General features: G+C 41.6%; 1 protein-coding gene across 1 annotated transcript in view; it reads left to right on the plus strand.

Moving 5' to 3' along the window:
* cfap74 (cilia and flagella associated protein 74) overlaps nucleotides 1–14,255 on the plus strand; it is a 153,080-nt gene that overhangs the window by 13,489 nt on the left and 125,336 nt on the right. The window contains exons 10-11 of the mRNA XM_060931648.1: nucleotides 6,483–6,687; nucleotides 7,385–7,582. Coding sequence (XP_060787631.1) covers nucleotides 6,483–6,687; nucleotides 7,385–7,582 — 403 coding nt within the window. The remainder of the gene's footprint in view (nucleotides 1–6,482; nucleotides 6,688–7,384; nucleotides 7,583–14,255) is intronic.

The following is a 14,255-nucleotide window of genomic DNA, read 5'->3' on the forward strand; positions in this document are numbered from 1 at the left end:
AATTATTCTCTTCTAATTCGGCCTCATTTTCTGTCAAATCTGCTTCAGAAATGAAAGGGTTACTGTCCTGAAAAGATTAAAATAGAGTTATCCAGTGAGATCTCTTTGTTTGTTGTCTCTAGGCAGAGAAGAGTTTAAAGCTGGCTCACTCATTGGTTAGGACTTCACTGCCGGGACAGAAGGCCATGGCAGTGTATGTTTATGTAGGAAGTGACCGATGAATTAACCCAGCACATTTTGATTTTATAGTGGGAGGGACCAAAAATTTATCGTCCTCGGCCTTCTCGAAAGCCAATGTGAGCTTAACCGCGAGTCGGCGCAGCAGTGAAGTCACCTTCCAGCCGGTGTAGCGTTCTTCAGTAGTGCTAGCGAATGCTAATAAAGCAGTCAAGCCAGTGCTATTGAGAGCAAGTAGCACAGGCTAACGACCAAGAAACGATTTCTGTCTCCAGACTTCTTCCACGCACGCTCACCACAGTATTTTTCACTCATATTTAAGTATTCATTTACCTGTGTAATTTACTTAGTGACTTAAAATCAACAACAGCTACAGTGGTGCTTGAAAGTTTGTGAACCCTTTTTAGAATTTTCTATATTTCTGCATAAATATGGCATAAAACATCATCAGATTTTCACACAAGTCCTAAAAGTAGATAAAGAGAACCCAGTTAAACAAATGAGACAAAAATATTATACTTGGTCATTTATTTATTGAGGAAAATGATCCAATATTACATTTCTGTGAGTGACAAAAGTATGTGAACCTTTGCTTTCAGTATCTGGTGTGACCCGCTTGTGCAGCAATAACTGCAACTAAACATTTCTGGTAACTGTTGATCAGTCCTGCACACTACCTTGGAGGAATTTTAGCCCATTCCTCCATACAGAACAGCTTCAACTCTGGGATGTTAATGGGTTTCCTCATATGAACCGCTCGCTTCAGGTCCTTCCACAACATTTCCATCGGATTAAGGTCAGGACTTTGACTTGGCCATTCCAAAACATTAACTTTATTCTTCTTTAACCATTTTTTGGTAAAACGACTTGTGCGCTTAGGATCGTTGTCTTGCTGCATGACCCACCTTCTCTTGAGATTCAGTTCATGGACAGATGTCCTGACATTTTCCTTTAGAATTCGCTGGTATAATTCAGAATTCTTTGTTCCATCAATGATGGCAAGCCGTCCTGGCCCAGATGCAGCAAAACAGGCCCAAACCATGATACTACCACCACCACCACCACCACCATGTTTCACAGATGGGATAAGCTTCTTATGATGGAATGCAGTGTTTTCCTTTCTCCAAACATAATGCTTCTCATTTAAACCAAAAAGTTCTATTTTGGTCTCATCCGTCCACAAAACATTTTTCCAATAGCCTTCTGGCTTGTCTACGTGATCTTTAGCAAACTGCAGACGAGCAGCAATGTTCTTTGTGGAGAGCAGTGTCTTTCTCTTTGCAATCCTGCCATGCACACCATTGTTGTTCAGTGTTCTCCTGATGGTGGACTCATGAACATTAACATTAGCCAATGTGAGAGAGGCCTTCAGTTGCTTAGAAGTTACCCTGGGGTCCTTTGTGACCTCGCCAACTATTACACACCTTGCTCTTGGAGTGATCTTTGTTGGTCGCCCACTCCTGGGGAGGGTAACAATGGTCTTGAATTTCCTCCATTTGTACACAATCTGTCTGACTGTGGATTGGTGGAGTCCAAACTCTTTAGAGATGGTTTTGTAACCTTTTCCAGCCTGATGAGCATCAACAACGCTTTTTCTGAGGTCCTCAGAAATCTCCTTTGTGTCATGATACACTTCCACAAACATGTGTTGTGAAGCTCAGACTTTGATAGATCCCTGTTCTTTAAATAAAACAGGGTGTCCACTCACACCTGATTGTCATCCCATTGATTGAAAACACCTGACTCTACTTTCACCTTCAAATTAACTGCTAATCCTAGAGGTTCACATACTTTTGCCACTCACAGATATGTAATATTGGATCATTTTCCTCAATAAATAAATGACCAAGTATAATATTTTTGTCTCATTTGCTAAACTGGGTTCTCTTTATCTACTTTTAGGACTTGTGTGAAAATATGATCAAGTTTTTAGGTCATATTTATGCAGAAATATAGAAAATTCTAAAGGGTTCACAAACTTTCAAGCACCACTGTACACACAACGGAGCGACTTGGCAGCCTGTCGCTAATCCCTTGCAAAATCCTTTGTCCTATTGCTTTTACTTGATGAGTCTGGCTAAGTTTTGCCTGAGCTCAAGTCCCAGTTCTAATAGTCACGGTTCACCACTGCTTGTAAATATGCCTGAAGAATATCTAATGAAGTTTTGGTAGCCTTTCGGGTGTTTAACATGTCTTTCTTTTTCCTGGCGAGCAAAGAAATGATTGTGCGCATGCGCAGCAGAAAACCTTCTCACTGGATATTCGTGCTCCGACGTGTAATGTCGTGTTGTCTTGACAACGTACAATATTGTATGCTCATTCTCCATTGGCTAAAGTGACAATACACATAGGATAAGCAATATGCTAACAATATTGCATGCTATCAAACCAAATAAATGAAACCCACTAGAAGGGAATAGAATACACATTTTTATTCCATCGAAAAAGTGTCCCGTATGTATAATAATTCCCGATAATTCACTCTGATGATGTCACTTCCAGTGTTTTTCCACTGACTCGATGCGCATTGTCAACATGGCAAACTGGTTCAAGATTAAAATTCTTCTGATTAACTTGCATATTTTTTTTCTTGTGGATGTGTCCATATAATAGAAAGAACATTACACGGTGGCATGAAGACATGAAGTTTATCTTCTCATGTTGAAAAATATCCATTCACTACTCGAAGATATACTTCATATCTTCATGCACCCGTGTAATATCCTATTTATTATACATATATATTTAAATAACATATATGTTCTCTCATTTGTTACAAAATTTTATGTCAGTATTTTAGTCGATGTGTCTCAATGAGGAGCTGTGGATTTAAACTTGCACATTTTCAGTGTGAATGCCAACTGCCTAAAATCCACAATCATTTAAAAGCATGCAAGCAGTTAATTAATGTACTGATATCAGCCTACTCCCCGTCCCATCCCCCACCCTTTTCTCTCCAACTTGATTAACAGCCAGTTCTACCAAACAGGGAGGGTGAAGGCTAACACATGCCTTCTCTGAGATGTGTGCTGCCAGCCAACTATATCATTTCAAACTTCTGCTCATGCTGCATCACAGGGCATTGTAACACACTTTAGAGGAAAGAGCTATCTGCCCTTTTCCACATACGTGAGCTCACAGATACCCACAATTGACTTGTGTCACTGTGACTGACAGCGGAGAGAGACTATGCCTCCCTCCCACCGACAGAGCACAGCCGACTTTGCTCCCTTACTTCCCAGCCATAGACGGCTTTTGCATTGTCGCAAATCAAATTTGTGACCTCCGGATAATAGGGCGAACACTTTACTGCTGCTGCACCACACAGAGCAGCATGTCTGGTTTTAACAAATGCTACGTGTTAAAGCCCTGTGCCTGAAAAGTTTATCAAGATTGGTTGAAATAAATCCTTATGCCTGACTAAAAGAAGCATCAAAAAAAGCTGTTAGTGTGAATTTATCTTCACCCCAGCAACTGAGTTGTTTGTTGTTACTTGTTATGGATAAAATCATTGCTATTTTGTATTTACTATTTGGGTGAAGTAACGTATTTATGTTGAAGAGGCTTGAAATCAGGCAGCAAGACACCAACATGGGCTTGAAAATCCCACTGCCCCTCCACGTGCTTTGCAAGAGGGCATTGAGTTAGGATGAAATATTGGATTGCGCCCCCCAAAAATAGCAACACATTGGTGTTAACTGGGAAATTACACTTTCTCTGGCATGAAAATAGAGTCTGTTGTGTGCTAATTGACATTTCTCTAATAAATATAAATCTATATTTCAGCAACCATTCTTGTAATTACACTGAGTTCCAAGATAAAATTAAAATGTTACAAATGACTGAGCTTTATAAATATAAAACAAGAAGGTGACTATCATTTGTAGTTGCCTTTAAACTGCATCATCTAAAATATTTTTGTGTTAATTACCATAAGTATTGTTTTATATTTCTGTTAAGTAAGATGAAATTTGGTGGTCAGTTTCTATTGATTTTAAATCAACATATCTGGACTGGATCAGTGGGACAGCTAAATGACAAAATTCTGAAGCTCCAACAAGAAATACAACCACAATTCCACAAAAGTCGGGATGCTGTGTAAACAGGAAATAAAAACAAAATGCGATAATTTGCAAATCATGGAAATCCTATATTTAATTGAAAATAGTTCAAAGACAACATATCAAATGTGGAAACTGAGAAATGTTTTTTTTTTTAAAAATATATAAGTAGAGTATTTAACCAGAGCCATAAACATGGTTAGAAACAAACATGACCATGATAATACTTCGCAAAGCCTCTGTGTAAACAGTGTCCGTATCTGCTGATTGCGCTTAAATCAGTATCAGGTGTTTCCCATAACAACTGGGTCTCAAGAGCGTGCACAACATGCTCTGTGAACGTGCACGGCCACTCGAGCCAGACTCATGCGCAAAGGTATGACAGTCAAGTGTTCACCTGCTGTGTGACCACAACTTTTAGCTCATGTGTATATCACCAAGGATCGCCACTAAAATGCCTCATTTTCATCGATAACCCATCACAAAGCATAGCGAGCTGTAGTGTAACCATAGCTTAATGAGGCAGATGTGACGTCGGATACAACCCAGCAATTGTACCTTACTATGAGTAAAAATTAGCCTCATCTTGGGGGGGGGAAAAAAACAAAAACTGGCGCCCACAAGATGGTGCTTCGCGGCCCACTAATGGGCCACTGTCCAGTGGTTGAGAAACACTGATCTATGGTACATTATATCATTAAAAGATTCAGAGAATCTGGAGAAATCTCTGTATGCAAGAGACAAGGCTGAAAACTGACATTTGGATGCCTGTGATCTTCAGGCCCTCATGTGACACTGCATTAAAAGCAGACACATGTCTGTCGTGGAAGTCACTTTATGGGCTCAGGAACACTTCAGAAAACCATCGTCTGTGAAAACAGTTCATTGCTGCATCCACAAATGCAAGTTAAAACCAGATATAAACAATATCCAGAAACACTGCCACCTTCTCTGGGCCCGAGCTCTTTTATGATGGACTGAGGCGAAGTGGAAGATGGTCCTGAGGTCTGATGACTCAAAAGTAGAATTTTTTTTTTTTTAGAAATCATGGACACCACATCTGTCAGTAATGGCGTTGAGAGCAGCAGCTCGAAACGAACGTCAAGCATGGCTTCTCAGGACTACAATGCCCAAGATTCACAGCGCCCCCTGTCTCCGGCTTATTAGTACACCTGACATTCATGATTTGTCAATCAGCCACGCTACTTAAGCTTCTCTCACAATCACTCTCGCTGCGAAGTATCATTCTGAGTTTATCCAGTTATACCAAGTCTTTCTAGTTCTGCCTGTCACTAGTTTCTTCGACCCTTGCTACATTTCTCTTTCCTAGTCTCTCGTCTTCTCTTCATTGCTCTGTTTGCCAATTGACTGACCCCTGCCTGCCCTTGACTTCGAGTATTGTTTTGCGATTTGGCTATGTTTCCTGTTTGTTTCCTCACTCTCCCCTGCACATACATCTGTAAGTGCCTGCAACCTGACCACATCCTCCAGGCTAAAGAGGAGAATGATCATCCGGCTTATCAGTGCACAATTCAAAAGCCAGCATCTGTGATGGTATGAAGGTGCATTAGTACACATGACATGGGTAGCTTGTACATCTGGGCAGGCATCATTAATGCTGAATGATATATACACGTTTCAGAGCAATATGCTGCCATCCAGACAAAATCTTTTTCAGGAAAGGCCTTCCTTGTTTCAGCAAGACAATGCCAAACCACTTTCTGCACGTATTAAAACTGCATGGCGCTGTAGTAAAAGAGTCTGGGTGCTAAACTGGCCTGCCTGCGGTCCAGCCCTGTCTCCCGTTTAAAACATTTGGTGCATTATGAAGTGCAAAATATGACAAAGAAGATCCTGAACCGTTGAGCAACTGAAATTGTATATCAGGCAAGAATGGGACAACATTTCTCTTTCAGAACTACAGCGATTGTTCTCCTCAGTTCCCAAACGTTTACAGAGTGTTGTTAAAAGTAGAGGCGATGCAACACAGTGGTAAACATGCCCCTGTCCCAACTTTTTTGAAACGTGTTGCTGACATCAAATTCAAACTGAGCATATATTTTTCAAAAACCAATAAAATTACTCCGTTTTAAATATTTGATATGTTGTGTTTGTACTGTTTTCAATGAAATATAGGGTTTCCAGGATTTGCAAATTCTCATTTTGTTTTTATTTACAGTTTACACAGCGTCCCAACTTTTTTGGAATTGGGGTCGTATAACCTGAACTTCCTGAATTTTGTAGGGAATTCCAGGAGAAACAGAAAGCCAGACGGATGGAAATTGTCTCCAAACTGCTGTTGGAAGAAAGGCAAAAGGAGCGACTGAAAAAGCGGCATGCGCTCCTCGTTCGTCCACCACCACGTGTGACTCAGAGCATGGTGCTAAAGCGACGAGAGCAAAGACTGTTGCAGAACTTACCGCCTCTATCAGCACACTCCGAGAGAGAGGTAGAAATAAGCTGATCACGTAGGGCTATTAGGGGTACTAAAAATATCAAGTGTCTTTTACATTATGGTTAATGTTTATAGCAATTCTCTCATGGTCGAATTTTAATTTTCTTGATGATGGAATGGAATATCATTTCCCAGTCCCAGCAATGAGGATATTGTTCACTGTGTTTTTTTCCATATTGAGCCTTTTCTCGGTTTTAAATAGCCTAACTCTGTTCACTCAGTGACCTAGTAATGAACCAATGAGTGCGTTTAGATCAGGGGTGCCCAAATTGATCCATAAAGGGCCATGTGGCTGCAGGTTTTCATTCCAGCCATGCAGCAGCACACCTGATTTGGCTTATTCAATCAACTGACACACCCACCCTTTAATCAAGGGTGGGTGTGGCTGCAAGTATTTGACTGTGTGAAGACAGTTCAGTTGATTGAATGAGCCAAATCAGGTGTGCTGCTGCATGGCTGGAATGAAAACCTGCAGCCACATGGCCCTTTATGGATCAATTTGGGCACCCCTGGTTTAGATTATAGACAGTGCAAAAACAAAAATCTGAATATAAATGGTATCTGCTATGCCTGATTGTCGTCTATAGATTACAATTCTAGAACACCAGAAGATCATTCTTTCTTTTATTCTGACTCCTTTGCATGGCAGTCATTTCAGTGCTTTTTTTTTTCCCTCTTGTAGTTAATTCAGGATAGGAATCCAATCCGCCCTCTGTCATCCCCTGCAAGCTCCAGAAGTGACATCAGTTCCTCTCTGGATTCCATGAAGAAACAGGGGAGGAGAACAAGGACTGAGGCAGACTGGCTAACGGAAGAAAAAGGAGACAGAGAGTGTCTGGTCCAGCCTGAGTTCACTGGCCTTTGGGAACGCAAACACAGGGATTACATGGTAATGTTAAAATTAAGAGACACAAATTCTTATAATTATGGTCAGTTACATTAATTCACATATCACATTTGGTCATCTCATCTCATTATCTCTAGCCGCTTTATCCTTCTACAGGGTCGCAGGCAAGCTGGAGCCGATCCCAGCTGACTACGGGCGAAAGGCGGGGTACACCCTGGACAAGTCGCCAGGTCATCACAGGGCTGACACATAGACACAGACAACCATTCACACTCACATTCACACCTACGGTCAATTTAGAGTCACCAGTTAACCTAACCTGCATGTCTTTGGGCTGTGGGGGAAACCGGAGCACCCGGAGGAAACCCATGCGGATACGGGGAGAACATGCAAACTCCACACAGAAAGGCCCTTGCCAGCCACGGGGCTCGAACCCGGACCTTCTTGCTGTGAGGCAACAGCGCTAACCACTACACCACCGTGCCGCCTACATTTGGTCATGTTTTTGCTTATTACACTTTAAATGCCTCAGAAACAGTTAAAGTTCCTTATATAAGTATGATTCTCCTTGAAATTAGCTTTTTTTTTAATGTGCATTCAGACTTGAAGTAATGTGATAAAAGTACTTTGACAACTGGATAGTGTCATGGGATTGTGTCATAGAAGCAGCTTTGTGACCAAAAGGTTGCCAGTTCGATTCCCTGGAACAGCAGGAATGGCTGAAGTGCCCTTGAGCAAGGCACCTAACCCCTAACTGCTTCTCAGGCTGTTCTGGATAAGAGCGTCTGCTACATGTCTGTAATGTAATTTTGCATATACTCACTGGCCACTTTAATAGGAACTTGTTCTTGAATCTAAGATTCCTGTTCTTGGCTGCAGGAGTGGAACCCAATGTGGTCTCCTGCTGTTGCATGCCGAGATGCTTTTCTGCTCATGACGGTTGTGAAGATTTTCTTTGAGTTACTATATCCTTCCTGGCAGCTTGAACCAATCTGGCCATATTCCTCTGATCTCTCATCAGTATGACGTTTCCACCCACAGAACTGTCGCTCACGCAGTGTTTTTTGTTTTTCGCACCATTCCGTGTAAACTCTAGAGACTGTTGTGTGTGAAAACCCCAGGAGATCAGCAGTTTCTGAAACACTCAAACCAGTCCATCTGGCTCAAACCAAACACCCATGCCACAATGATCACAATTTTTCCCATTCTGATGTTTGAAGTGAACATTAACTGAGGCTCCTGATTTCTATCTGCATGATTTTATGCATTGTGCTGCTGTGAAGGGATTGGCTGATTAGAGAACTGCATAAAACAGCAGGTGTATGGGTATTCCTAATAAAGTGGCCGGTGAGTGTATGATCATATAAATGAAGTGTCACTCTAAGGAAGGAATGGTTTTCAAGTCAGCGCTTAGGGGAAGCTTATTAGCCTAATGCTTAGAGAAGCAGCTTTGTGACCAAAAGGTTGCTGGTTCAATTCTTGAGACCGGCAGGAATGGCTGAAGTACCCTTGAGCAAGGCATCTAATCCCTGGCTGCTCTGGATAAGAACGTCTGCTAAATGCTGTTAATGTAATGTCGTCTTAAATGTGTTAACCAGCCAAGTTAACAGGCTCTTTGGACACTTCATTGCAAAGCACAGGTGGATTGTGTTGGCTAAAGCCCAGCGCACACCTTCCCGATTTCATCGGGGTATCAGGTGATCGGTTACGAGTATACGGGCCCGATTTGATAGTTTCAAAATTCCCTGCACACATTTGCGAGACATCGTACACGTTCAGCCCGAATAGATGGTCACATGTTCAAGAGATCACGTGATATATATACAATGGGGCAAAAAAGTATTTAGTCAGCCACCAATTGTGCAAGTTCTCCCACTTAAAAAGATGAGAGAGGCCTGTAATTTTCATCATAGGTACACTTCAACTATGAGAGACAGAATGGGGGGAAAGAATCCAGGAAATTACATTGTAGGATTTTTAATGAATTAATTGGTAAATTCCTCGGTAAAATAAGTATTTGGTCACCTACAAACAAGCAAGATTTCTGGCTCTCACAGACCTGTAACTTCTTCTTTAAGAGGCTCCTCTGTCCTCCACTCGTTACCTGTATTAATGGCACCTGTTTGAACTCGTTATCAGTATAAAAGACACCTGTCCACAACCTCAAACAGTCACACTCCAAACTCCACTATGGCCAAGACCAAAGAGCTGTCAAAGGACACCAGAAACAAAATTGTAGACCTGCACCAGGCTGGGAAGACTGAATCTGCAATAGGTAAAGGAGCTTGGTGTGAAGAAATTAACTGTGGGAGCAGTTATTAGAAAATGGAAGCCATACAAGACCACTGATAATCTCCCTCGATCTGGGGCTCCACGCAAGATCTCACCCCGTGGGGTCAAAATGATCACAAGAACGGTGAGCAAAAATCCCAGAACCACATGGGGGGACCTAGTGAATGACCTGCAGAGAGCTGGGACCAAAGTAACAAAGGCTACCATCAGTAACACACTACGCCGCCAGGGACTCAAATCCTGCAGTGCCAGACGTGTCCCCCTGCTTAAGCCAGTACATGTCCAGGCCCGTCTGAAGTTTCCTAGAGAGCATTTGGATGATCCAGAAGAGGATTGGGAGAATGCCATATGGTCAGATGAAACCAAAATAGAACTTTTTGGTAAAAACTCAACTTGTCGTGTTTGGAGGAGAAAGAATGCTGAGTTGCATCCAAAGAACACCATACCTACTGTGAAGCATGGGGGTGGAAACATCATGCTTTGGGGCTGTTTTTCTGCAAAGGGACCAGGATGACTGATCCATGTAAAGGAAAGAATGAATGGGGCCATGTATCGTGAGATTTTGAGTGAAAACCTCCTTCCATAAGCAAGGGCATTGAAGATGAAACGTGGCTGGGTCTTTCAGCATGACAATGATCCCAAACACACCGCCCGGGCAACGAAGGAGTGGCTTCGTAAGAAGCATTTCAAGGTCCTGGAGTGGCCTAGCCAGTCTCCAGAGCTCGACCCCATAGAAAATCTTTGGAGGGAGTTGAAAGTCTGTGTTGCCCAGCGACAGCCCCAAAACATCACTGCTCTAGAGGAGATCTGCATGGAGGAATGGGCCAAAATACCAGCAACAGTGTGTGAAAACCTTGTGAAGACTTACAGAAAACGTTTGACCTCTGTCATTGCCAACAAAGGGTATATAACAAAGTACTGAGATGAACTTTTGTTATTGACCAAATACTTATTTTCCACCATAATTTGCAATAAATTCTTTAAAAATCAGACAATGTGATTTTCTGGATTTTTTTCTCATTCTGTCTCTCATAGTTGAGGTATACCTATGATGAAAATTACAGGCCTCTCTCATCTTTTTAAGTGGGAGAACTTGCACAATTGGTGACTGACTAAATACTTTTTTGCCCCACTGTATATATGAGAAGTATTAAATTTTGAATATTAGAATCAGAAAGGGATAATAATCCCAACTAAAACAAATCAATAATAAAAGTTGATTCTAATTTGTTCAGTCGTTCTTAAAATTCAACTTGTTCCGGGATTCCGGACAAGCGATTTCTGTACCACTGACAGTACTATAATACTTTACCAGGCATTTTGCTGTAATCAGGTGAACCAATGTCATAAAGACAGGTGGACGCTTCCCAAAGTGACACAAGTTGTGCTTCCCAGTCCGCAGTCCACGTGTGATCAATCCTGGCACTCCAATTGGCTGTTTAAAATTATCATAACTGATGAGATCGTAGTAACAACGCACACACTACCGATAGTGTTGCATACGAGGAGATTGCGTCCGAAAATATCAAGACCAGTTTGATCACACATCTCTCCATCCATCCATCTGATGGCGCCAGTATGTCTCTCGGCTTGCCGTCGCTTTCTACCTGTCCTGCCGGTACCTGTTTTTTATTTGTATGTTTGTGTTTATATTTTTGTTTGGGGGCTCCACTCAACAACGGCGTTGTATATTAAGTATGATCGTGACGCACTGCTTACAATACGCTCAAATGTGGATATACATTCGCATACTACCGGATGGGATCAGTTCTATCATCAGCGTCACCCTGGAATCCAGGACTGCTTTCGGCCTATGCCCTGCTGCTTTCTATCACGGAGAAAGAGCCACAGAAAGCGAGGGAGGCGTGCTGGCTTACGGGTGAAACTACGCCGTCTCCATCGGAATCAAAATCACTCTCACCTTGTTCTTCTCTGTCCGGTCTCAACGGTGACATCTCTTTGTTTTCCTGTGCGACTCAACCACCAGCGCAAGCTGTTTACATCCAGGAACAGAGGTGTTGAACACCACAACCTGAGGCTTCTGCAACATCAATCTCAGACGTCTGGAAGTTCCGTTTCGACAAGGAAGATGGCTTTGGCCAGTGTGAGGTCAGTCTTCAATAAGACATTTATTTTAAACGACTTTTTTACTTCAAGCGATCTGGATTTCTTATTCCTAGTAGAGACGTGGCTGCGTGTGGATGATGTAAGTCCATTCTCTGACCTGTGCCCTGCAAACTGCAGTTTTCTAAACTCACCGCGAACCGCTGGACGAGGCGGTGGGATCGCTGTGCTTTACAAAAATCAGTTTAAATGCTCCGTTCTCACAACTGATACATGCAAGAGCTTTGAATCTCTAACATTCAGCATTGACACTACAAATACTTTGCTGTGTATTCTCATATACAGACCTCCGAAAATAAACAAAGACTTTCTCAAAGACTTTTCTGACCTTCTGTCCTCAGTAAGGGTGCAGTATGATCAGATTTTGGTTTTGGGAGACTTTAATATTCACATATGCTGTGCAAATAAGCCCTTGGTAAATGAATTCAATAATATGCTGGACTCTTTTGATTTCACTCAAAATGTAAAAGGTCCTACTCATGAACATGGTCATACACTAGATTTGGTCTTGACCCATGGTTTTAGTGTTGATGCAGTCACTGTAATGGATACTGTTTTTTTCTGATCATAAAACAGTTCTGTTTAAAGCGTTATTGCCCACAAATCAGACAGTTATCAAAACTGCACAACACTATTCTAGGAAGTTTTCTCCTTCATCTCCATCTCAATTCTCTGAGGAATATTCTAATCTATCTCACTCTCATCCCTGCCCTCATGCGAGCACTGAGGAGCTTGTGTCTGTTTTTATGAGTAACTGTGGCTTAGCATTAGATGTGGCTGCTCCTCTTAGAATTTACAACCCCAGATTTAAATCTCAACCTTGGCTGAATGAGACTGTTCGTTCTGCAAGACAAGCTTGTAGAAGAGCAGAGCGTAGATGGAAAAATGATAGGCTTCAGGTGTCACTCGAGATGTTTAAGTCAAGTTTGTGTATTTTCCAAGAGCTGGCTGCATCCGAAAAAGCAAAGTATTTTTCTGGGTTGATCACCATAAATCAGCACAAACCTGCATTTTTATTTAAGAAAATTAATTCAGTTTTAAATCCGACACCATGTAGGGGTCCAAATGCATCACACAAAAACTGCGAGGACTTTTTGAAGTTCTTTGTTGGTAAGGTGGAAAGCATTAGGTCCAACATATTAATCACTGGAATAAGACCTATTTACACACCAGCTACTATGACTTTTGAATGTTTTGAATTGATTTCATATTCTAATCTAACAGACATTATCAGACACATGAAATCCTCTACCTCTGCAAATGATGTAATGCCCTCCTGGTTTTTTAAAGCAAACTTTGATACTATTGGTTATGATGTTCTGGCTATTATAAATTCTAGCCTTGTGCATGGTACAGTTCCTAACTGCTTCAAACAGGCCATAGTCCAGCCTCTTTTAAAGAAGCATAATTTGGATGTAAACAACTTAAGTAACTATAGGCCTATATCTAAACTACCATTTCTAAGTAAAGTTCTAGAAAAAGTTATCTCTGTCCAACTGACATCTTTTCTGCAGAGCAATAACATCTTTGAAATTTTTCAGTCAGGTTTCAGGGCATTCCACAGCACAGAGTCTGCTCTTGTTAAAGTTACAAATGACCTGTTAATGAATGTAGATTCTGGAAATTGTTCTATACTGGTTTTATTAGATCTGAGTGCTGCTTTTGATACAGTGGACCATAACATTCTCATTGAGCGTCTAGAACATTGTGTGGGTATTAGAGGCATGGCTCTACAGTGGTTTATTTCCTACATTAAGCACAGATCTTGCACAGTTAACATTGGGACCTTTTCATCCACACCAGCTACCTTGACCTCTGGAGTCCCACAAGGGTCCATTTTGGGCCCTCTTCTTTTCTCTCTTTATATGCTTTCTCTAGGTCAAATCCTGCGCAAGCACAACATTTCATTTCATTTTTATGCAGATGATCTGCAACTGTACCTTCCTCTGTCTATTGGAAGCCAGAGCTCCATGAAATTGCTCAGTGACTGCATTGCAGAGGTCAAAACATGGATGGCTCACAGTTTTTTGCAGTTAAATGCCAACAAAACCGAGGTAATACTATTTGGACCTCCCAACAAAACTGAGGCCCTGAAGAAAGATCTTGGCCCTCTAACTGCTTTTAGCAAACCCTTAGTCAGAAATCTTGGTGTACTATTTGACTCAGAGCTAAAATTTGATAAGCAGATAAATGCTGTTGTAAAGGGCAGCTTTTTTCAGCTTAGGTCCATAGCCAAGTTAAAATCTTTTTTAACTGTACCAGATCTTGAGAAACTCACACATGCTTTTATTACCTCAAG

This window comes from Neoarius graeffei, chromosome 10 (assembly GCF_027579695.1).
Source record: "Neoarius graeffei isolate fNeoGra1 chromosome 10, fNeoGra1.pri, whole genome shotgun sequence".
Taxonomy (NCBI): Eukaryota; Metazoa; Chordata; class Actinopteri; order Siluriformes; family Ariidae; genus Neoarius; species Neoarius graeffei.